This window comes from Erinaceus europaeus, chromosome 2, assembly GCF_950295315.1.
Source record: "Erinaceus europaeus chromosome 2, mEriEur2.1, whole genome shotgun sequence".
NCBI lineage: Eukaryota > Metazoa > Chordata > Mammalia > Eulipotyphla > Erinaceidae > Erinaceus > Erinaceus europaeus.
The window spans coordinates 2217578-2243568 of NC_080163.1; the positions used below are offsets into that span (position 1 = coordinate 2217578).

General features: G+C 43.5%; 1 protein-coding gene across 1 annotated transcript; it reads left to right on the plus strand.

Annotated features, from left to right (window-relative positions):
* The first annotated feature begins 506 nt into the window (after positions 1 to 506).
* LOC103127695 (sulfotransferase 2A1-like) lies at positions 507 to 17082 on the plus strand. The gene is made up of 6 exons (XM_060173129.1): positions 507 to 711; positions 1866 to 2074; positions 3605 to 3731; positions 6917 to 7011; positions 12818 to 12998; positions 16861 to 17082. Exons 1-6 carry the CDS (start codon positions 576 to 578, stop codon positions 16971 to 16973), a joined length of 861 nt encoding a protein of 286 aa, XP_060029112.1. The 5' UTR covers positions 507 to 575; the 3' UTR covers positions 16974 to 17082.
* Positions 17083 to 25991: the final 8909 nt, after the last annotated feature.

A 25991-nucleotide genomic window follows, 5' to 3' on the forward strand; every position in this document is an offset into this window, starting at 1 on the left:
GCGCACGGACTCAGGTTCAAACCTTGGTGACCACAGAGAGTTTGAGAAACTTCACAAGGGGTGAAGCAGGGCTACAGGCACCTCTCTCTCTATATATCTCTCCTTTCACTTTCCCTATGAATTTTTAATAAAAATAATTTTTTGTCTTTTTTTAATTTTTAATTTTTTTGTTTATTTTACCAGTGTACTGCTCAGCTTTGGTTTATGGTGATGTGGGTGACTGAACCTAAGACCTTGGAATCTCAAGCAAGAGAGACTCTGTGCATAAAAATTATGCTGTTCCCCCCCCCAAAAAAAAAAACCAAATATTTTTTTAAAGGAGGAAGGAAAGAAGTTCCCTCCCATAGCTCAGAGCCTGCTGGTATCATCTACTTTGAGACTCTGACTGGAAGGTTCAAATTCCTTTAGCAACTGACCCTCCTCCCCACACTCCCCAGCCACCACCTCCCCCCCAAAAAAAAATTCCTGGCAGAGGGAAGGGTCACTCTTGTCTATAAAAGCTGAGCTTCCAGCTGTCCTTATGACTCCCAGCACTGACTGCTTCCAGAGCTCCTAGTTCAAGTCCAAAGGGCATCATGTCAGAGGATTACATATGGCTGGAAGGGGTCCCCCTTTCAAGGAAGTATTTGACATCTAAATACCAGACTGGAGAGTGGAGGAATTTTATGTTCAAGGAAGATGACATCCTGACAGTGAGTTACCCTAAGTCAGGTAAGGAGGCAGAGCAGAGTAGAGACTGTCTGTGGGCATGTGTGTGTGTGGGGGGGGAGGAGGGGGGTCTTCACTCACTCAGCAGATGACAGGCATCTCTGTAATCAGAACATGTGTGTGACATTTTGAAGGCACATGGAGCTTTACTCTGATGACAATCACAGAGAAATACTGGAGCCGGACAGAGATGCCATAAGAACTTCTGAAGGGACAGGGGGTGTTGAAGGTATCCAAGGAACCCCCATCAGTAGTAAGCCCTAATCCAGATTCCCATGTTATACAGAGATGGAGGAGGACATCCAGAAAAGTCACAGGAAAGAACAGAGAGGAGGAGGCAGGAATTGGTGCACCTGCTTGAGCCCATATATGATCATGTGTTGTTTTCGATGGGTTATGTTGTTTTTGCCGGGCTGGCTTCACGGGCGGGTAACAGACGACCAGGGACTCATGGTTGAGCTGTAGGCAGTATCTCTTTATTCATGCAGGACGCAGCACAATCGAAGACGAGCTAAGTTAAACTCAAAGTACAGTACTGTAAAACTCACAATGCTGTCTTTATATATACTTGCCAAGTAAGGTGGAAACAGGATGTGACATAGAGAGGGTGGAGAGAAAAGTGACTGGTGAAAATCAGAGTGTGACAAAGAGGGGGCAGATTAGGCAAGAATCCTATCACTGAACCACAAATGCCCTGGAGGGAGGGTGGAACTTGTTAACAGTGGTTATGTAAATAGAATGAAGTGGTTATGTAAATAGAATAGTGTTAAACAGGGGGGATTTAAACCAAATGAAACAGAAGGGGTCTCATGCATACCAACAATCATGTGCAAGGGAAAACACTTCAGGGTTCTTCCTGCAAGAGGGGTCTAGAAAGTCAGCCCCAAGAACACAGATAGCAGGATGGTGGCTGCCAGGCGGCTGAAGGTGGATGCAGGGGACTGGGAGAAGAATTGATTCTTGGGGGCAAAGTTCAGATTGAACAGACCTGGTATTAATGTAACAAACACACACACACACACACACACACACACACACACACACACACACACCTGAGATCCACTCATGAAAGTGTGATGTATTGATAGGCAGAGTTAATAACAAAATGTCTTCAATCAAATCCAAAGCTGTGAGCTTCGTATATCCTTCTCATCTAGGGACTCACTGGATGATTGAAATCCTCTCCCTGATCCAAAACAAAGGAGATCCCAAGTGGGTCCAATCTGTGCCCATCTGGGACCGCTCACCGTGGTTAGAGGCCAGGAGACTGTATGAAGCCTTAGAGGCAAAGGAAGGCCCACGTCTCATCACCTCCCACCTCCCTATCCAGCTCCTCCCCAAGTCTCTCTTCACTTCCAAAGCCAAGGTCAGTGCTCTGTGGTCAAGGTCTGTGTGGCCAGTGGTTTAAAGACTGCAGTGTGTCTAGGACTCACCTGGAGGCCTGGAGAAATCTGGTCTCTCTTTGGAGGAGGAGAAGTAGGGGTGGAAAACACCTGTGTGGGCCTGAAACTTTGTGTTTCCTAGTGTCAGCTTGCACACCTGAGGACAGGTGTCCTCCACCCCACAGGCTCTGCACTGGCAGGTGTCCTCAGGGCCAGAGAGTGTCTCATCAGAGTCTAGGACACCCCTGTTGTGCGTCCAGCCAGAGTCTGGGGCAGGACTGTGCACTAGACAGCTGCCTTTGCTGCATGAAGAAGCAGCAGGCTGAGTGGATGGAAGCTGGAGGCCTGTCCTGAGGGGTGGGGGGAGCCCCAGGCCCAGCCTGGCTGTCAGGAGAAGCAGCCCCTTCAGACACAGCACAGGGACCTGGGCTCCTCAGCTGGCTCAGGGAAGGTCCTCACAGCCCAAGTCAGCAAAGGGAGCTGTGTGCTGGTGTCAGCAAGCACAGTCTTTCCTGGGGACAGGCAGGGGGCAGGTAGGGTGGGGGGCTAAGGGTGGGGGGCATATAGTGGTGCTGATCCCTCCAAACTTTCAGTTTCTGACCCCAGGGGATGTTTATTCAGAGACAAAAGAGCAGACAAAACAGGCAGAGAAAATGTCCAGGAAATGGGGATAGTCAGGAGTTTTTCTGGTTTCTTCTCTGGGACTTCACCCACTTGCCCTCATTACCCACCCCCAGCACTCCCAGAACTCCCTCAAGGGCATACTCTAGGGGAAAAGGAACCCTGAGGAGCACAGAGCACCATGGGAATTGTAGTTTCTGCTCCCCTTGTGTATGGACTCTTGGCTCCCAAGCTCATCAACCATGGTGCTGAGATCAGTGTTCCCAGAAGGGGCACAGAGACCCAGGATGAAACCTCCCTACATCAGCTCTGAAACCTAACTTCTGGAAGGTGGGGCTATTTTTCTTTCCACTAAAGGTGGAGGCTTAAATATATTGTGCATCTTAGAATTATTTTTCTTGGGGTTGGCAGTGGCACACCTGCTAGAGTGCATAGGTTATCACTGGTGAGTACCCAGGCAAAGATTCACACCCCACCCAGCTCCCATCCCCATCTGTGGGGGGAAGCTCCACAAGTGATGAAGCAGAGCTGCAGGTGTCTCTCTGTCTCTCTTCCTCTCTATCTTCCATCCCCTCTCAATTTCTGCCATATCAAGTACTGAACTACCTAATTACAAGTCATAACAGTCCTACACTTAGAGACAGAGACTACTGCAGTGTTTCTCGGAGGGGCTGGGATAGATGGTAAACGAGGCCCGTGTATGGAGACAGATGGACATTTGACATTGGGTGACCGTCACGGTGCAGGTAACCAAGTGGACATCAGAATGCTGCACCCCTGAAACTTCATTCAGTGCCATAAACTCTGTGACTGCAGTGTCCATGCCTTTTCCAGAGAGAAGAATGGGAAGGAGTTCACTGATGGTTCACTATCCCATTTGTTTTCCATTTTAGATAATTCACCTCATCAGAGATCCCAGAGATGTCTTGGTGTCTGGTTATTTTTTCTCAAAAATATGTTTTTATTTTCATCAATCAGCATCACTGCAAGCGCATTTTGAGTGTTTCATGCAAGGAAATGGTGAGTGGATGAGACATGGAGCTGGGATGCAGAGTCCCCTGTCACCCTCGGGCCATTGTCGTCCTGGCTGCCCCACCTCTCATCTCCTTGTGGGCATAATGATCAGTGCAAGGAGCCACAGCTTCTCAGAGCATGGCCTGACCTGCACAGCAGCAGAACCCAGAGCCCTGTCAGCTGCCCTGCCCTCCATCATCCTCCCACAAGGATCACAGGGCTTCACTGCTACTCTGTGCCCTCCAAGGAAGGCCTCAAGTTATGCAGGCAGGAAGGCAGGCAGGCAGGCAGGCAGGCAGGCAGGCACACACACGCACACACACACACACACACACACACACACACACACCACCCCTTAGATTCCCAGGACTGTTTTGGACTCATCTTTGAAAACTCCGTTAGTCTTCTGTCCTCTGTGTCTCAAAACCCATTAATGATTCTAGGGGCTCTGTATTGCTATTATGAAGAAACCCTACCAAAGCAAAGGTCTCACCAAAACATCAGAGGCCTCAGGTTCCTCCTCTTACAGAAAATGATTAGAGTGAAGCTCATATTCCAGTCTGCCTCTGTGGTGAACATTCATATTCAGAACCAAGGGACTGGCAATGTGTGTGGTTCTCCCACAAGCAAGAGTTTCCAACAATCCTCAGTTCTGACCCAACAAACCCAGATCACTTACCAAAAACACAATGGAGAGGCCAAGCTGTCTGAATCCAGTAGAGTAAACATGTTACAGTGTATAAGGACCCTGGTTCAAGACTCCAGTCACCAACTGCAGGGTGGAAACTTCATGAACCATCAGTGAAGCAAGGATAGAAGTGTCTCTCTGTCTCTCTCTTGTTCTGTTTCACCTTTACTTCTCAATTTCTCTTTCTCTCTCCAATACATAATAAATAAATAACCAATGAATTGACTGACAATTCCTCCTCTTCCTCCTCCCTTTCCCACTCACTGTCCTTGTTCTTCTCCTCATCGTCCTATTCTTTCCCCTCCTCTTCCTCCTTCTCCCCTCATGGACAAGTTGAAGCTGTTTCTTTCACCGTTCCCTAAGGAACTTTGATGTGGTTGTTTCTTCTTGGCTCCAATGTATCTTCTGCTTTATTCACCTGCATGGTGTTCTTGCATGGGTTCGGGCTGGAGGCCTCAGATATGTAGGGTATGACAGGAGTTCCCTGGACCTTGTTATAGATAACATGTTTACACACAGGAGGAAGTCCTTCTGTTCTTTGCCTGAATAAGCTTTATGGAGACTTGGGCTTGACCACCGGACTGAGAAGAAGTCTCTCCTGAGAATCAGTGTCTCATTACACCTTGACCTTGAAGGATAAGAGAGGTTGCATAGACAACCTGGATGGTTGAAAGTAAGGTTCATGTAAGATGTGTCAAGGCAAAAGATAAGGAGTTGAAGCAAGACTTTATTCTTTTGAAAAAAGACACAGAGCTGACACAATGGGATCAGGCAGCAGCACAACTCCACACCCCTCCCTTTTCTCTCTCTCTTAAATTTTATTTATTTTTCCTTTTGTTGCCCTTGTTGTCTTTTTATTGTTGTGTTTATTATTGTTGTTGTTATTGATGTCATCGTTGTTAGATAGGACAGAGAGAAATGTAGAGAGGAGGGGAAGACAGAGAGGGGGATAGAAAGATGGACGCCTATTGACTTGCTTCACTGCCTGTGAAGCAACCCCCCTGTAGGTGGAGAGCAGGAGGCTCGAACCGGGATCCTTAAGCCGGTTCTTGCGCTTTGTGCCACATGTGCTTAACCTGCTGTGCTACCACCTGACTCCCTCCCCTCCCTTATTTTTTCTATCTGATTCAAAGCTGCCCCCCTCCACCCTGGGCCAGGCTTCAGGGCTCAGTCTCCTCATTGTCTAAATGAAGGCAGGAAGAGAACTGAGGGTCTTCACTGGAGGATAATCAGGCACTGCAAGTATTATCTGAGCCTGAAAGAATGCAGAGAGGTGAGCACAGGCAGCTATAGATGAGAGGAATCTTACCCACAACAACTGTGAATAATAAATGCTCCTCTGAAGAGAAGAACTAGCCACATCTGACACCTGCCAAGCATAAACAGATTATAGTTAAAATATGGTTGACTGACTGGAGAGGCAGCATAATGGTTCTGCAGACTTTCAGGCACGAAGATCTGAGGCCTCAGGTTCAATCCCCAGCACCACTATCAGCAAGAAATGAGCAGGCTTCTTCTGTCTCTCTCTCTCTTTCTCTCTCTCTCTCTGTATGTGTGTGTGTGTATATACCTAACTCTGCCTCTCTCATGAAAATTAATATATATGTTTATGAAATGAAGAAAAAAAATATGAGTGACCTTCTAAGATAATGATCTAAGGCATGGGAGCAGGCTATATATAGAGGAAGCGTGGTGAAGACACTCCTGAATTTATAAAAAACAAAACAAAACAAAACAGTCTCAATTTGAAGACACATTTATGGTCTCAAATGAATTATCACTGACCAGGGCTGAGAACTAGTTCACTAGGTAGGGTGCCCATCTTCCCAAAAATGTGTCCTGGGTTCAAATCGCAACACCAGATGGGCAGGTGCTATGGTACCAGGAGAAGTTCTGGTGCCGTGATGTCTCTCTCTGTCTCTGTCACTGTCTGTCTCATCCATATTCCTATCTCTGTCTGAATGGAAACACTGCCCTGGGAGCAATGAAATCTCACATACTCAAGGCCAGGCACTAGGAAAACAAATGCTAACAAGCAAAAAACAAAACAAAACAAAATCTCAGAAAAAGAAAGAGCACAAGTCAGTCTTCATGGGAAAGCTGCAGTGGGACTCTGAGGTGGGAGAGAAAAGCAGAAAGGCAAAGGCAGGGAGGTCACCTTCCAGCATTGGGTGAAGATATCATTTAGTCCAGATGTGCAGATGCTCAGAGAAGGCAAGTGGGGAGGAGAGGGTGGGATCTAGTCCTAGGACCACAAAGTTTCTGCACAGATCATCTCAGAGACCTGGGAGCTGGAGTCAGAGCCTGCTCTGAGCAAACTAGACTTACCTGGTGTTGAATGACAGCTCTCTATCATGATGCTTCCTCATTCAGCAGATTGACACTGACAGGAGGTGTCAATATGCCAGGTTTGTGCTGCTTACACTCAAAGTCAAGATGGTGGGTAGTTCCTGGGGTATACAGGGCCTTTCTCTCACTGCCTTCTCTCCCCATTCCCGTGCAGTCTTGTATGGATCCTGGTTTGAGCACACACGGGGCTGGATGTCCATGAAAGGGAAGGAGAACTACCTGTTGCTGAGTTATGAAGAGCTGAAGAGGGTAACTATGGTTGTGGAGCTGCCATGCACCCTCTATCTCCACCTGCCTCCCTCTGTCACAACCTCTGTGCTCTGCCACCTTCCTGGTCACAACTGGCTTTGTGTAGGCCATCAGCAGTGACACCAGCCCCTGCTCTCCATGCCATTCCTCTTCTTTTGTCACTTCCAAACTCCTGGCTTCTTGTGTCTGGGTCTTTCTCTGCTCCATCTCTCAGCATCTGGAGGGGTGCTCTTTATATAAAAATGTGTTGCATTCTTTTCCCCAAAATCTCTTTAGTGAGGAAATGATGACTCTGTGGCAGTTGTTGTTTCACTGGGTGGATTATCTGTCTCCCAGCAGTGGTGTCTGCACACTGCTCCCCCCACCCATCCAAGTCTCTCATCACCTCTGCACACCTGCACTCTGGGCTCCCTCCCTCCCCACCACCCTGGAGTCAGAGTCCTTTTCTTGGCTGCAATATCTCACCCACAGTCCCAGCTTCACCCTGTGTTTCCCTTTTCTTCCTTTGCTTCTTAAGTGCCACCTATATATCTGACCATCCATTGTTCTTCCTGCTCCCTTCGCTTATCTCACTTCACACGATTCCTTCAGTTATACTCAAGATCTGGAAAAGAACAATACCCTAGCATTTCTCTCAGCTGAGTAGTATTCCCTGTGTTTATGGACCACGGCTTCCTTTTTTATATTGATAATTTAATATTTATTTACAAAATTACAAGGCAAAAGGGGTATAATTCCATACTGTTCCTACCACCAGAGTTCCATATCCCCTTCTACTGTAAGCTACAATAGTTTCCTAAAGTTGCAGATATGGATTAACTATTATTTCTAAAACCACCTGTCTATATTTGTACATAATGGCCCATTTTTAACATCTCATCCCTTTAAAAATGTTTCTTTTTAGTTATTTAATAACTATTGACAAGACTGTAGGATAAATGGGGGTACATTTCCACACAATTCCTGCCACCAGACTTTCAAAACCCCATCCTTTCCATTGGAAGGTTCCCTATTCCTTATCCCTCTGGGAGTATGGACCAAAATTCTTTATGGGGTGCAGAAGGTAGAAGGTCTGACTTTTGTAATTGCTTTTCCACTGGACATGGGCATTAACAGGTCAACCCATACCTCCATCCTATTTCTATCCTTCCCTAGTCAGATTGAGCTCTGGAGAGGTGGGGTTCCAGGACACATTGCTGAGGTTATTTGTCCAGAGAAGTTGGGTTGGAATCTTGATAGATTCTGCAACTTGGTGGCAGACAGGATGCGAGATATAAAGTAGGAAGATATAAAGCAGTACAAAATGGTCAATGACCAGGAACTAAAAAGTATGAGCAGAGCAGATGAGAATAGGGATCTGAGAGTGAAAAGGAGCTAGGCAGTTCATTTTAGGCATGTTCCTAGGGGCCCATCACCATCGTAGTTTCTGCTTGAGTTTGATAGCTAACATGAAGTTGGATAAAGATATTGTCTAAGAAGATGGTGTCAGAGTAGAGAAAAGGACTAGAATGTTGGCTTAGGGTAGAGAGTAGCCTCCATTCTTGAAAAAAAATCTATGAGTAATACAGGTCCTGGAAAAGGTTGACAGAGGACCTAGTAGGGGTTATATTTTTATGTGGAAAACTGAGAAATGTTATGCATGTACAAACTATTGTCTTTACTGTCAACTGTAAAACATTAATCGCCACACAGCTGCTGCTGGTCCATAGTCCCACCTCCCAATCCCCCAATAATGAAACTTAAAAAAAAACCCTATGAATAAATTAACTGTATACCCCATCCACCTGAGTCAGGGTATATATATATATATATATATATATATATATATATATATATATATATATATATATATATTTACATTTAGCACAGGAGCCTGTGTAACCTGAGTCCCTGCTAGTCTGAACTCACAGTTTATGGTCACAGCTGGGAACACTGCTGACTGCTTTCATTACAGGACCATTCCTGGAGTGGAAGGGCAGGATATCCAAGCTTCCCTTTGGAGGCTGCAGCAGTTCTTACCCTTCCTACTTTATGGTGAGGGCAAGATCCTGGGAAGGCCTGTAAGAGGGTTTATGATGCTGTTCCTGATGTAAGTGACCTGTGATGGTGGAAAGAGGGATCCATTAGAGGTCAAAGCCTATCATATTCGATGATTCCCTGACTAGGGCCCCAGATGATAGAACAGTGTGGTATTGAGCAACAATACCATTATTAAGTGAGCAATTTTCTTGCCTTATCCTAGTTTTACAATGCTTTCTTTATCTGACAGCCTTAGACTTTCTCCCAGTTGTTCAAGTGTTGAGTGGCATTTGTTGAACCCAACCAGAATTAGACTTTTGAGATTGGTCTTCTTTAGGTGTTTCTGCTAGATTGCCAGGATAATTTGGTCTAAGTCTGAGCAATTAGTGAATTTAGGGTGATTGGGCAGTAGCACACTGGGTTAAGTGCACATAGTATCAAGCACAAGGACTCACAGAAGGATCCTGGTTCAAACCCCCGCTCCCCACCTGCAGGGGAGGTCCACTTCACAAATGGTGAAGCAGGTCTTCAGGTATATATTTTTCTCCCTCTCTATCTCCCCCCTTCTCAATTTCTCTCTGTTTTATCAAAGAAAAAAAAAAGGAAAAGAAAAAATGACCACCGGGAGCAATGGATTTGTAGTGTAGGCACTGAGCCCCAGTGATAACCCTTGAGGCAAAAAGAGAAAAAAAAAGAGAGAATTCAGGATGCCTTCTTTAAGAATTTCTAACAGGATTCCAGGCTTATTAGTTCTAAGTCTACTCACAGAGGACCACTGAGCATCTATACCTTGAGTTATATAATTTCTCCTTTCCTGTACACAGTACCCTAAACCCTAGCCTGTTTCTAGCATCTATAAATTTTTTAGATGATGTGCCCTCCAACGTGGAAGCAGGTAGCCTCATATATTGGGAAAGATCTCACTAGACTAGAGGATTTAGCCTGTTGACATCTCAGTCTTGGTGTTTGATGACAATCCTTAATAACATGTCAGTAGCAGCATAATGTGGCATGGAAGCTCTGGTAGCGTTGATTTGGTTGAGATCAACAGAGGTAGTATGGTGTTAAGTAACCAGAGAGATAAGTTATCAAGAAATATGGGCATAGTCCGAGGGGTTCCAGGACTAGGAGAAATGAGGATCTTGAGTGGTTTCTTATAGTCTTTGAAAAAGTTTTAAATAGCAATAGTTAATTATTATTACAACCAAGTTAGTTGGGGGTTGATTTCTCTGAAAATCCAAGGGTTAGTTTCTACTATTTAACCTCACTTTGCTTTGTACCCTTTAGGGATATCTGGAAATATCCATATTTTAGATACTTACAGGGCCAAATGGATTTGATCTATCTAAACTACTCACTAAACTACTAACTAAAGTTGTAGTTAACTTTGGTATTTAAAAAAAAAACTATGTATACAGATATATTTTTTGAGCTCCTTGAGTAATTTGAGCCCAGTGTCAGAGTTTGATCATCTTGCATATATAATACCTTAAATACTTAATATAAAAAATATTTATACTTAGGTTTATGGTCTAGGTAGCTAGAGAACTTGAAGTATTAATTCTATTTCCCCCATGACATATTACATTAATAATGGGGTTATAATTTCATACCTTTTCTACCACTGGAGGTCTATGTGCCTACTACCTCCTAGATACAGTATTCCACAGTATCCAGTATTCTACAGTATTCCACAGTCTGAATATGGGATGAATTTTTGTTGGTTTCAAGTTTATGTGCTCAGTTTTCTAGATTCCACATATTAGTGAAACCCTCCTGTAGTTGTCTTTTACCTCTTATCCAGTCATCTATCAAAAGGGCATTTTGGTTGCTTCCATATTTTGGCAGTTGTGAATAATGCAACTATGAACATGGAGATACATATATCCCTTCATATTCATGTTATTATCTCTTTTTGATAAATGCGTAGGAGTGGGATTTCTGGGTTTTGACATATTTCCATTTGTATTTGTTTAAGGATTCTTGATACTGGTCTCCATAGTGGTTGCACTAATTTATATTCCCACCAGCAGTGTAATTGTGTTCCTTTCTCTCCACATCCTTTCCAACAATTATCCTCTCTTGTTTTGTTGATGAAGGGCATTCTAACAAGTGTGTTGTTGGACCACAGCTTCCTTAATCATTCATCTGTCATGGAACATCTGGGTTCTTTCCATGACTGAACCATTATAAACTGTGCTGATATGAACGTAATTACACAGGGTTTTTTTTTTTTTTTTGATAGGTGTTTTTTTGTTCTTTGGTTAGAAACAATTTTTCAAATTTTGGTTTTGTGGTGGCTTTATATTTTTACTGATGACAATCTGATATCCCTGCTTTTATATGTCATTTTATTCCTTTCCCTTATAGTCAACATCTTTATTTTCCCCTTCCCTCTCATTAGGAAATAAATAAAATATTCAAATATACATTTGAACAAATTGCTTAATAATCAGGAATGTAATGTAAAAAATATTGCAAATGAGATTGTGGTCTTCCTTTTGGAAAAAGCTAGGAAATCAATTTTAAGTATATTCCAAGGGGCCCATGAATATACTAATTTTGCCTGAGCCCAACAGATAACATTCAGGTGGGCTAAAGGTATTTTCTGGAGAAGTTGATGTCAGAGCTGGAAATAGGACTAGAAAGCTGGTTCATGGAAGAGAGTTGCTCCCAAATATGGGAAAAGTATATAAATACCATTAACTGCAAACCCTATTGATCTGATCTGGGGCCCATATTTAGCACAGGAGCCTGTGTAACCTTTGCATCCATGTAGGTCTGAGCTTGCATTCTGTGCTCATATCTAGGAACATTCTAGTCTTCACTCACTTCAGGACCTGCTGGGCTAGCCTGAGAGTGTTTCTTCCCGGGCACGTGCTCTCCAGTTTGGAGAGAACTTGACCGGAGCCAACCTGGGCTGCTGCTTACTCAGCGACTCAGGAGAGGAACCAGGAACCGTGGCTGAGAGGGAATGCAATGCAATCCTTTATTGATCAGAGAAAAATGCCTTTTATATCTTCTGAAGAGGAAGTGGCAAGTGGGAAAAGGAATGGCTAGGAAAGGGAGTGGAGTGCGAAATCTTCCATAGCAGCTGTTGCGAAGGTTCTCACCAGTGGGGATTAAACCAATAGCCTGCAGGCAGGGCGGGTCTCAGGCAAAACAGTGATTATGTAAATAGACCAAAGCAATGCAATGGATCTGGCATAATGACCAACAAGGACCCATCTTCCTCAAGTGGCAGAGTATGTTGAACCAGTCTCCCTTCAGAGAGTAGAGCAGGCCTGCCATTGTTCTACATTGATGGCAAGGTCCTGTAGAGGCCCTCTGGAGGGTCCATGATACTCTTCCTGATAGAAATTGCCAGTGATGGTGGAGAAAGAGATTCATTAGAGATCTAGGCCTATCATATCTTTCTGGGAATACCAGGATTCCCTCACTAGGGGTCTGGATGATGGGGTGGCCCAGTAGTGACCAAAAGAGCCATAATTTAAGTAAGCCAGTCAGAGTTTCTTTAGAAGACCTGGCTGCTTTCCTGTCTGAGTAATAAGATATTCTGAACTCAATTTTATGAGAAAATGCCCTGAACCTCTACAACTTTAACACCAGGTGTTCTCCATTTCACCCTTTCACCTTCCTTCCTCCTGGTCAACCAGCTCAGACAGTTCTCATTTCTACACTTTGTATCTTCAGTATTTCCCTTCCCTTCTACTCATACTGCTGCTTCTGTACTCTCAGCCTTCTCTGGAATCTTTCCTTTTCCTGTCATCACTCTGATTTCTCCAAGGACACAAGGAGCACCATAGAGAAGATCTGCCAGTTCCTGGGCAAGAACTTAGAGCCAGAAGAGATTAACTCAGTCCTCAAGCACAGCTCCTTCCAGGCTATGAGAGACAACAAAATGACGAACTACACAATTCTGGATGACGCTTATTTTAATTTGAATAATGGTCCATTTCTGAGAAAAGGTAAAATAAATGTTTTACTTCACTGGCTATGTCAATACATGGATGGGCTTCTGTTTAATGTTGATAGTAATTAGGACTGGGAGGTATTTGAGTTGTGTCCTGGTGGGAGTGTCTCTTTCATAGTCAAGAAGTGAACACTAGGGGGTTGGGTGGTGGCGCAGTGGGTTAAGCGCATGTGGCACAAAGTGCAAGGACCGGTGTTAAGATCCTGGTTCAAGTCCCTGGCTCCCCACCTGCAGGTGACGCAGGTCTGCAGGTGACTATCTTTCAATCCCTCTCTCTGTCTTTCCCTCCTCTCTCCATTTCTCACTGTCCTATCCAACAACAACATCAACAATAATAAAAACTAGAATAAAAAAAGGCAATAGGGAGTCGGGCTGTAGCGCAGCGGGTTAAGCGCAGGTGGCGCAAAGCACAAGGACCGACATAAGGATCCCGGTTCGAACCCCGGCTCCCCACCTGCAGGGGAGTCGCTTCACAGGTGGTGAAGCAGGTCTGCAGGTGTCTATCTTTCTCTCCTCCTCTCTGTCTTCCCCTCCTCTCTTCATTTCTCTCTGCCCTATCCAACAATGACAACAATAATAATAACTACAACAATAAAACAACAAGGGCAACAAAAGGGAATAAATAAAGAAAATAAATATTAAAAAAAAATTTTTAAAAAGGCAATAAAAAAAAGAAGTGAACACTGCATTTGAGAAGTTGCTGAGATCTGTTCTGTTCCCTTGACTCAGCTGAGGTGACTCAGCCAGTTTTGTCAGATCTGACAGTAGCCTTTCCATTCCACTAAGAGTGACCAGATGAACCCCTACTCCTGCCCAATGATCAGCTGGGATTGATCTGGGACAAGTCATGTTGGTTTCTTCCCACAGGTGATTGAGAACTATCTCACACCAAGAAATGTAAAAAGGAAAAGGAGAAACAAACATCTTTCCACTTAGCTGAGAGCCCGTGTTGCTGTCAGAGACTGGGAGAACCCTTGTAATGAAAAGTCCTTGGCCTGTTCCTGATTCAAGTAGAGAATTTTTCCTGATTTGAGAAGGATGATTCCATTTGTGCAGCTGAGAGAACCCACCTGTAGATGAGAGAAGGGAATCCACCTGTCTAGTGGCTAAGTGGTTAGAGCATTAAAAAATGTCTTTTTTATAATTTTTAAAGCATAGTGGGATTTGTCTAGGGCATTTGGTTGGCTTGGACTCTTTAAATCCTTTATAGGCCATTTTTTTATTTAAGGGTATTTAAAAAATAACTCCCCAATTTTCTGTTGGCTCATGGGCAGCTCTCTTAATCAGTTTTGCATTTCTTAAGTTCCTGAATGCTTTGCTCTAGGGAAGATGTTTGTTTAGAACATTATCCTTAACACTCTCTCCTACCTTCTTCACCACATAAAGATCCTTGGTCCATACTCCCAGAGGGGTAAAGAATGGGAAAGCTTAAGTGCACATGAAGCAAAGCACAAAGGACCACTGTAGGGATTCCAGTTCAAGTCCCCAGCTCCCTACCTGCAGGAGGTCGCTTCACAAGCGGTGAAGCAGGTCTGCAGGTGTCTCTCTTTGGGGATTCAGCAGTAGTGGAGTGGGTTAAGAATGGGAAAGCTTCCCCCACACCATTATAAGCCAGAGATGATCAGTGCTCTGGTTATAAAAATAAATAAATAAGTCCTCTCTACCTTGGTTAATACCTCTATACTTCCTGAGAAGCAAAGAGCACACTATTTTTATCCTTTCCTCTCAGAAAGGATACCACAGTGTTTATGCTAAAGACTTGCATAGCTAAGATCCCAGATCTAATTATTAGCACCACCATAAACTAGACCTGGACAATTATCTAATAAAAAGTAAGTAAGCAAGCAAACAAACAAGAACCAGAAACACAACTCCTTCCAGTTAAGAGGCTAAATTGAAAGGGACAGCTCCCTAACCTCTGCCTGTGTAACTGAGCCTGCTTTAATAGTATGGATGCTACAAAAGGATAGGCAATGGAATTTAACAATCATTATGTTGCCCGTGACAAGACAGAGTCAAACAGTGAGCTTCCTCTTGTGCACCTTTACCTCCCGTTGTTCAGAGCTTCTCCTCCAGGAGGCAGCCATATTGGATTTCCAACCCAGTCATGGATTTCTGTATAGATAAGGGAGCAGAGGGCAATATCTTCAAGAACACTGACAACAATGATGGACTAAAACTGCAGTGTGGTTCATACAATTTAGCTGGTGATATGACTTACTGTGTAGTTGGAATTAAATCTGCACAATTTTATAGGCTGTGAGAAAATGCATAGAAATTCATATATATGTATATGTGTATATATATCAAATCTATCATCTATCTATCATCTATTTATCTATCATCTATCTTTTTTAAACATAACTCCAATGCTTGTAAAGCTTCTCCATATTCTTTTAATTGTTTTTATCTTTATTTATTTATTTATTGGGTAGATACAGCCATAAATCAAGAGGGAAAGGGGAGGTAGAAAGGAAGAGAGACAGAGAGACACCTGCAGCATAGCTTCACCACTCATGAAGCTTTCCTCCTGCAGGTGGGGACTGAGGGCTCGAACCTGAGTCCTGTGCATTGTAACATGCATGTTCAACCAGTTGTGTCATCACCCGGCCCCTATCTATCATCTATATCTATCTATCTATCTATCTATCTATCATATATCTATCATCTATCTCTATTATCTATCTACCATCATGTATCATCTCTCAGAAGCCTTATCTGTGTCTTTTTTTTTTTGATCTGGAAAGTACAAAGAGATACATTCTAAAAATTAATCAATATCCACCATAGTGAAGGAAGTCATAATTATTATTGAGATGTTCTGAGAGACACGTTAAATATGGCTGTTCTTATTGGGGCTGTTCTATTGATCCCCCTAGCATGATATTTAGATCCTTTCTATCTGGGACCAGAACAAATACTTCATCTTACCTTCAGTGGATCACATAGCAAAGCACTGAGGGGCTTACTGGTGGTGATTCCATCCACTCTAGTGGGACATATCTCACATTCACAAAACAGAGAGCTTTACTTTTAGCCATGAAAGTAGCTATTAGCCTCACTGTTTATAGAAAATGGAGTGTGCCTGGTATCAAGTTGGCATACTGTCATCTTTAAGGAATAAGAGGAAGAAAGGAAAAAAAAGGAGGGAGGGAGGAAGGGAAATGATAGATGAAGACATAAACATATTTCTTATTAATGCCTCTTTTTAATCTTTTTTATTTATGAGAGAGAGGAGAGACAGGAGAGAGAGAAAGAGAGAGAGAAAGACAGAGAGAGGAGTACACTTAGCACTGGCTCATGGTGGTCCTGGTAATTGGATCCTGGACTACTGCACCTCAGGCATGAAAGAGTTTTGCATGGCCACTATGTTATTTTCCCTGTTTTTCATACTAATTTCTTACAGAAATATTATTTAGAGGCCCAGGCATTGGTGCAACTGGTTAAACACACATATTATAGTGTGCAAGGACAAAGGTTCAAGCCCCTGATCTCCACCTGGAGGGGGGAAGAAGCTTCACGAGGTGAAGCAGGACTGTAGGTATCTGCCTCTTTCCCTCTCTATCACTTCCTCTCCTTTTAATTCCTCTCTATCTCTACCCATTAATAAATAAATAAAAATATTTTAAAAATATGATTGAATGTATTGAAATCCAATAGGCAGGTAGCCTTTCCCTTCAGGATGTTAGAATGAGTCTAACCCAGTTGCAGACAGATGTGAAAGTCAAGAAAGTTCAGCTGTTAGTGCTGCAGGACTTTGAACCTGCTGAGTGAGACCTCAGCAGCAGGTGCTGGAGGAGTGGGGCCAGGACTCACAGCCCTGAATCTCACCTGAATGTCTGTTTCCTGTGGGTCAGGCATTTCCGGGGACTGGAGAAACCACTTGACGGTGGCCCAGGCAGAAGCCTTTGACAGAGCATTCCAGGAGAAGATGGCGGGTCTCCCTCCAGAGCTGTTTCCCTGGGAGTGACGTCTGAACCAAGTCTCTAGATTCCTTGTGGCTGTTGCCCATTATTCTCTCATCTTTCTATGTGTACATGATGAGGGTCATCAAATAAAACTACTTATTTTAGGTGAAACATGGACTTCTCAAATCCAAGAACCTTTAATGGCTTTGAGAACTATTGTAATGGATTCGCAATTCATTTTTCCCCTTTCTCCCTTTATTTCTCCCTCCTTTCCTTCCTACCCTCCTCCTTTCCTCCCTTCCTTCCTTCCTTTCTTTGTCTATGAGGGGTTTTTGATGGGACTCTGCACCCACAAATTTTCACAGCTCAAATAAGACAATTTTTTATATAGGCTCATATAAAAGATAACAGACAGAGGTAGAAAGATATGGTGGGTGAATGAGAGATACCACAGCCCTGCTCTACCATTCATATATCTTGCACAGATGCTCCCAAGATGGCTGGGGCTGGAGGCTCAAAATCCAGGCCCCTGCATGGTAAAGTGTGACTGTATCAGATGAACTCTTTCCTATTCCCATTTACCTCTGTTGGTCTAGCTTCGCAGTTGGGAGACAGACCACCAGGGACTCATGGCTGAGTGGTACACAGATCAGTCTTTATTCATGCGGAACACAGCACAATATAAGCCATCTAAACTAAACTAAAACTAATCACAATCCTGTACTTATATATACACTAGCCAAGTAGGGTGGGAACAGGCTGTGACATAGAGAGCGTGGAGCGAAAAGTGACTGGTGCAAATCAGGGTGTACTACAAGAGGGGGCAGAGCAAAAACACATCAAGAACCAGTGGGGATTAAACCAATGCCCTGCAGGCAGCTCATTATCTCAGTCTGAGCAGGACACACATTTAGTGTCTGAGCAGTGACCAGTGTACATTCTTAGCAGCTGAGCCTCTGGATTCTACCCTGTGACTAAAATAGTGCCGCCTACCTGCTGCCTGCCTGCTGCCATCTCCCTGTTCAAACTTGTTTGTAAAGTTGTTTTATTTCCCCCCCCCATGGGCCCTTACCATATGCTGCACCCACCTGTGGTTCAGTGAATTTCCTCAGACTTTGCAGTTGCAGTGTTGTAAAATCCCATGTGCTTTTTTGTTGCTGTATCTGCTTGTTACCAGGCATAATCTTTCAGTTGCTGCTACTCTCTTGATGTGAATTTATAGGAAATATCTTTGCTTTTAGAAAAATATGCCCCTAGGAGAGAAATTACGGGGTCATATGGGAGGTCTATTTCTAGCCTAGTGAGAGTTCTCCAGAAGGCTGGACCAATTTACATTCCCACCAGCAGTGCAGGAGGTTTCATTTGTCCCACAACCTTTCCAGCATTTGTTACTTGTGTCATTTTTTATGTATGACATTCTCACAGAGGTGGGGTGGAGCCATGTTTCATTCAGAATGAACTAAAAACATATAAAAAATTTAAAAAAAGAAAAATATACATTTTTGTTTTGAGAGACAGGGGGAATGGCCCCTTAATCTCTAAAGATTACTCCAAATTTAATTTGAAAGAAGAGAGAAAATGATACTGTAAATGCTACAAAGTATTAATACTGGCAAATCATTGAGAATTATAATGTGCTCTTTCTTGAAAGATATAAATTTGGATGACAATGGAAAATGATATATGAGATCAAATGAATCATCACAGAGATAGATCACCATAAATTCAAAGAAAGAACCCCAATCTCTCTTTTGTTCATTAAAGTCAAAACTTGCTTTAGACTCACAGAGATACAGGGTTGAAATATGTTAAACTACTACTGGATTATAGGACATGGTTCTCTTTTTGCCATTTAATGATTTACATAATGAACATTTTTTTTTCTTTCATTTGAGCATTTCAATTAATTTTTTTAATTGGGCAGGACTCATGGTTTACAGTAAATACATATGTGGGTGAAATTTCTAAATTTTCTGCAGAACACTCTCACTCCCAGTCTAAGACTTTCTCCACCGTCCTGCACCAGGACCTGAAAGCACCCCTCCACCCAGAATCCTTTGCTGTGATGCAACACATCAAACCCATTTCATGTTCTATTTTGTTTGTCCCTTTATTATTCTTATCTCACTCAGGGATGGAAGTTAAGAAATAAGAATACACTAAATATTTATCCAGTAAATTTTATTAAGTTCTGGGAACTGAGTTCACAGGCTTCTCACACTACACTGGAGTCCATGATGTCAGTGACAGTATTCCTGATCTGGGCTCTGTCCTCAGTGGGGGGGTGAGGGCTAAAGGACAAAGGACTCAGAAGTTTACAGACACAGCAGGGAGAAAGAGCCCAGGGTGACAGAACACAGACCCAAGGAGGATTTGGAACATGCAGGTTTCCACTTTCCTTGATGACTTTAGTCAAGTTAAATTCCAACCACCAACAGTGATCCAGAACTCCAGGTTGTAGACAGCTGTGCTTGATGTTATGTGATCAGCAAGGCAAGAGTCACCATCTGTCATATCCACTGACCAGGGTTCCAGAGCCCAAGCTAGAACTGACAGTTTGGAGACTTAAGTCTACAGACTTAAGTTAGATCTGTTTCATACCATTTTTTGTGCTCTTAGAGAGAAACAGTAGACTGTGTACAAATGGGTGGGAGGTGAGAATGGAGGAAGCTGGAAAACTGACAGCAAGTCCCCTTTCTGGACTTGAGGGGACTCAAGAGCACCCAAAAGAAGATGGCAGTTATAGCGTCATCTCAAATATCGCTGGGGAAGAAAGCAAATACTGCCCCTGAGCCTGAGGCCCCAGTGATACAATGAGGGAGCTGTTTGTGGCACTTGTGCCTTGGGTAATGTTGTTCTGCACAATCTGGCAGCTCCTGGCTGAGCATCTGTTCTCTACAGGACTCTGAAGACTAATGAGGGGGCCCCTACAAGCCAGGGAGACCCAGACCCAAGCAGCCAGAACTAAGGAGACACATGTGGCATCTACCTGTGGGAGAAAGAGGAACCTGACATAATGGAGTCCACTCCCCCATCAGCTCTGCAGACAGAATCCCACTCTCTCCTCCCCCTGCGCACTCTGCTTTCCCCAGAAAGTCTCCTTCCTCTCCCACACCAAAACTCTTGGGTGAGGTTTGCCCTCACACCAGACAATTCCTAGGGCCCAAATGAATGAACAAATTCCATTGATTTCTGACCCCCCCCAATTTTATAAGAGCCTAAAACCAAGGTTTATGTTCCTCCCAGGAGTTCAAATTCCACGTACAGGTTGTGGGTCCCTATGCTCCCCGCGCTTCTCCCTGACCACAGAGGTACCCACAGACCCTTATCTGATCTGACTCATCTGGATATCAAAATAAAGAAGAGATCTCTTATAAAAACAGGGCAGAGCATGGATTGACCTGCTAACATCCATGTCTAGTGGAAAAGCAATCACAAAAGAAGAACTCCTCCCACTTTCTGCAAAAAAACAAACAAAAAAAACCAACTTTGGTCCATACTCTCAGAAAGGGAGAGGATAAGGGAAGAAGACCAAAGGGTTCTAAATCCCAATTCCACTAGGACTTGAAGCATTTGTAACCATGAATCTTGTGTTTGTACCATCAGAGTGAGGGAAGCAAATCTAGAAAACACCAGAGGAAAGCAGAAACTATTTCCATTATCAAAGAGAAGAGGAAAAAAGGAAGGACTCTCAGAAGTAATAATAGTTGTGGGTATGACTCAGAAAGGAAGTGAAGGCAGGAACATAGGTAAAAAATGGGCAACCACCCCACTAGAGAAATATAGAAACAGGATGGGAGTATGGATTGACCTGCCAATACCCATGTCCAGCAGAGAAGCAATTACAGCAGAAGCCAAAACTCCCACCTTCTGTACCCCAAAAAGAATTTTGATCCATATTCCCAGTGGGAGAGAAACAACAGTGGGGAAGATGACCAGAGGGCTCTGAACTCCAACTCCATTAGGACCCAAAGAGAAGAGGAAAAAGAAAGGGACATTTGGATGTAGTAATATGTGTATGTGTAACTTGGAAAGGAAGAGAAGATGGCCATAGGAAAAAAAGGGGTAAGGAGGACAAATATATACAAATATAGACTGACAGTTGAAAAAATAATAGTTATTATTATATTATATCTACAACCTTAAGAGATCTGCTATAGCTTACAACAGAGAGACTGGAGATTCAGAATTCTGGTGGTGGGAACGGTGTGGCGTTGTATCCCTGTTATCTTGTAATTTTGTAATATTAATGATTAATATTTAATCATTAATAAAAAAATTAAAAAGGAAACTTGTTGGTATGCTTAACACTATTCTATTTACATAACTACTGTATTCTATTTACATAACCACTGCAGGGCATTGGTTCAATCCCCACTGGTTCATGATATGTTTTTCCTCTGCCCCCTCTCCTTGTCACACCCTGATTTTCACCAGTCACTTTTCTCTCCACCCTCTCTGTGTCGCATCCTGTTCCCACCCTACTGGGATAGTATATTTATAAGGACAAGATTGTTTGTAGGTTTTAGTTTTTAGCTTAGCTTGGTATAGATTGCGCTGTGTCCTGCATGAATAAAGAGATACTGCGTACAACCCAGCCATGAGTCCCGGGGTCATCTGTCTCCTGTCAATGAAGCTCAGCCCGACGTATGGCGCCTGAACAAGGGACTGACATAAGCCCTGAAACAGAGACATAAGCACTGATGTGGGACCTAACCGCCCATCGCCCAGATAAGTAAACTTGGCTACCCCTCCGCCATGGGTTGCCTTTCTACTTATGAAGAGGTTTGCCAAAGCCTCTACTGTTTCATCATGAGACAGTTACTCTGTCTCTGGAACATTTTGCTCTGGGCCACACTTTGTTTCCCTGACCGGGAACTTTGGTTTCTTATGACCGGGATCATAGAGCTTGGGAGATCCATGGAGATTTCTCCTTGGACTTTCTGGATTCCCTCTCCCATGTTTCCTCAGGAAAAGGACTACATTTTGCTCCGGGCCACAATTTGGTTCTTTATGACCATGATCATAGACGTTGGGATATGCATGGGGATATCCACTGGGACTTTCTGGACTTCTTCTCGCATGTTTCCCATGGAGAAGGACTACTCTAATTTGAGGAACGTTCTCCAGTGCCGTGGCAGTCCCCAAGAATGGAGTCACGTGGTTAGTTCTACTCTCCTGATTGGATTCTTTCTTTGATTGTTGTTTTCGACGGGTTATGTTGTTTTTGCCAGGCTGGCTTCACGGGTGGGTAACAGATGACCAGGGACTCATGGTTGAGCTGTAGGCAGTATCTCTTTATTCATGCAGGACGCAGCACAATCGAAGACGAGCTAAGTTAAACTCAAAGTACAGTACTGTAAAACTCACAATGCTGTCTTTATATATACTTGCCAAGTAAGGTGGAAACAGGATGTGACATAGAGAGGGTGGAGAGAAAAGTGACTGGTGAAAATCAGAGTGTGACAAGGAGGGGGCAGAGCAGGCGAGAATCCTATCACTGAACCACCAATGCCCTGGAGGGAGGGTGGTACTTGTTAACAGTGGTTATGTAAATAGAATGAAGTGGTTATGTAAATAGAATAGTGTTAAGCAGGGGGGATTTAAACCAAATGAAACAGAAGGGGTCTCATGCATACCAACAATTCCCCCTTTCTTTTTAACTAATGGCCATTGTGGGGTGAACAGAAACCTATATCGTACAGGCATCTTCAAAAGAACTGGCATAAGACATGGAAAACAAAATAGGTGAACAGCAATAACCAGTGTGATGCCAAGGGGAATGTTTCTTGCCTCAAAGGACAAGGCCTAGCAGGCAAAAGGGCATTTCTTGCCTCTGGGAACACTTCATGCCTCTGTGGGCATCTCTTGCCTCTTGGGGCACTTCATGCCTCTGTGGGCATAACCTAATAAGGAGGGGGAGTTTTCTGCCTCTGGGGAAGAGCCTGCAGGCGAGGGGACATGGTCTATAAAGTCTCAAGGCAATTGGCTGAAGTTAGTCTTTGAGAAACACAGTAGCGTTTACCAGTAAGTCCGATGGAGGTGTCAGTCCAAAGTAGCTGACCACAGAAGAAAATGCCAGAGGATGAAATGCTGCATGTCTGTCTCAATGGGGAATGTCGGCCACCAGAATTCCGCTTTTCTGTAGAGAGTGAGCTTTGGAGTCTGTGAATCTGTTTCTTCAGGTCGTGCCAGGTCTCATCATTGGTTTCCGGGGGTGTTATAATCATTCTATCTTGTGGGTGATGTCAGAGAACAGGGGTTCAAATGGATTTCCAGAAATTTTCATTTGAGTAGATGCTTTTTTATGTGAAGACTTGACAGCTGAAATTCACTTACTTGTCAAACAAAACTTGTAGCAGATTAGAAGTTTACTATAATTGATAACTCCATTATAATTGGAAGTCCTTTCTAGTATGATTTTAAGGCTGTTTAAACAGTTTAAGCTCAATAAAATGTGGAAAGGTAAACAGAAGAACCACGGTTAAAAGCCTCAGGCATGAGAATAATTAACATAATCATTGCACTATCGGCCCCACCCATAACTCATACCGTTTTGAGGATTGAACATTTCAGATTTATGCCAAGATAAAAAAGAAATCAAAGGAGGAAAAAACAATTTTGGATTGCTTCTGGATGTCTCTAGAAATCATGGCTGTGTCCAGCATTTTTTTTAAGTCAATGTCAAACAAAAATTCAGTCATTCAAATCATTCTCTTATGAAACGCAACTTGAACAAGATTATCAAGATCTCACCATGTAGGATTAAGAGTCCCCGGAGGGCGTCCTAGTCCAAAAAGCTCCTCGAAATTCCATTTAGGGTGCTTCTGACTGTTCCTGCTGGATTGCTTCAGGCACCCATTTTTAAAAGTGTCTTCCCATCGAAGAAAGAATCCAATCAGGAGAGTAGAACTAACCACATGTCTCCATACTTGGGAACTGCCAGGGTACTCGAGAATGCTCTTCAAATTAGAGTAGTCCTTCTCCATGGGAAACATTCGAGAAGAAGTCCAGAAGGTCCCAGTGGAAATCCCCATGCATATCCCAAGGTCTACAATCACAGTCATAAAGAACCAAACTGTGGCCCGGAGCAAAATGTAGTCTTTTTCCTCAGGAAACATGGGAGAGGGAATCCAGAAAGTCCAAGGAGAAATCTCCGTGCATCTCCCAAGCTCTATGATCCCGGTCATAAGAAACCAAAGTTCCCGGTCAGGGAACCGAAGTGTGGCCCAGAGTAAAATGTTCCAGAGACAGAGAAAGTGTCTCATAATGAAACAGTAGAGGCTTTGGCAAACCTCTTCGTAAGTAGAAGAGAAGACCATAGTGCATAGGTAGGCAAAGTCTTCACTTATCTGGGAGTTGCACAGGTCCGGTCCCACGTTGTAGGCGCCATATGTTGTTTTCGACGGGTTATGTTGTTTTCGCCAGGCTGGCTTCACGGGCGGGTAACAGATGACCAGGGACTCATGGTTGAGCTGTAGGCAGTATCTCTTTATTCATGCAGGACGCAGCACAATCGAAGACGAGCTAAGTTAAACTCAAAGTACAGTACTGTAAAACTCACAATGCTGTCTTTATATATACTTGCCAAGTAAGGTGGAAACAGGATGTGACATAGAGAGGGTGGAGAGAAAAGTGACTGGTGAAAATCAGAGTGTGACAAGGAGGGGGCAGAGCAGGCGAGAATCCTATCACTGAACCACCAATGCCCTGGAGGGGGGGTGGTACTTGTTAACAGTGGTTATGTAAATAGAATGAAGTGGTTATGTAAATAGAATAGTGTTAAGCAGGGGGGATTTAAACCAAATGAAACAGAAGGGGTCTCATGCATACCAACATTTGATGGGAAGACACTTTTAAAAATGGGTGCCTGAAGCAATCCAGCAGGAACAGTCAGAAGCACCCTAAATGGAATTTCGAGGAGCTTTTTGGACTAGGACGCCCTCCGGGGACTCTTGATGTTACATGGTGAGATCTGTTTCATAAGAGAGTGATTTGATTGACTGAATTTTTGTTTGACATTGACTTAAAAAAAAAATGTTGGACGCAGCCATGATTTCTAGAAACATCCAGAAACAATCCAAAAAATTGTTTTTTCCCTCCCTCCTTTGATTTCTTTTTTTATGTCTTGGCATAAATCTGAAACGTTTAATCCTGAAAACAGTATGAGTTGTGGGCGGGGCAGATAGTGCAATGATTATGTTCATTATTCTCATGCCTGAGGCTTTTAACCGTGGTTCTTCTGTTTACCTTTCCACATTTTATTGAGTTTAAACTGTTTAAACAACCTTAAAATCATACTAGAAAGGACTTCCAATTATAATGGAGTTATCAATTATAGTAAACTTCTAATCTGCTACAAGTTTTGTTTGACAAGTAAGTGAATTTCAGCTGTCAAGTCTTCACATGAAAAAGCATCTACTCAAATGGAATTCCTGGAATTTGGATCCTGTTCTCTGACATTGCCCACAAGATGGAATGACTACAACACACCCCCGGAAACCAATGATGTGACCTGGCACGACCTGAAGAAACAGATTCACAGACTCCAAAGATCACTCTCTACAGAAAAGCAGAATTCTGGTGGCTGACATTCCCCATCGAGACAGACACGCAGCATTTCATTCCTTGGCATTTTCGTCTGTGGTCAGCTTCTTTGGACTGACACCTCCATCGGACTTACTGGTACATGCTGCTGTGTTTCTTAAAGACTAACTTCAGCCAATTGCCTTGAGACTTTATAGACCATGTTCCCTCGCCTATAGGCTCTGTCCCCAGAGTCAGAAAACTCCCCCTCCTTATTAGGTTATGCCCACAGAGGCATGAAGTGCCCCAAGAGGCAAGAGATGCCCACAGAGGCAGGAAACGTCCTTTGAGGCAAGAGATGCCCCCAGAGGCATGAAGCGCTCCCAGAGGCAAGAAATGCCCTTTTGCCTGCTAGGCCTTGCCCTTTGAGGCAAGAAACGTTCTGCTTGGCATCACACTGGTTATTGCTGCTCGCCTATTTTGTTTTCCATGTCTTATGCCAGTTCTTTTGAAAATGCCTGTACAATATAGGTTTCTGTTCATCCCAAAATCCT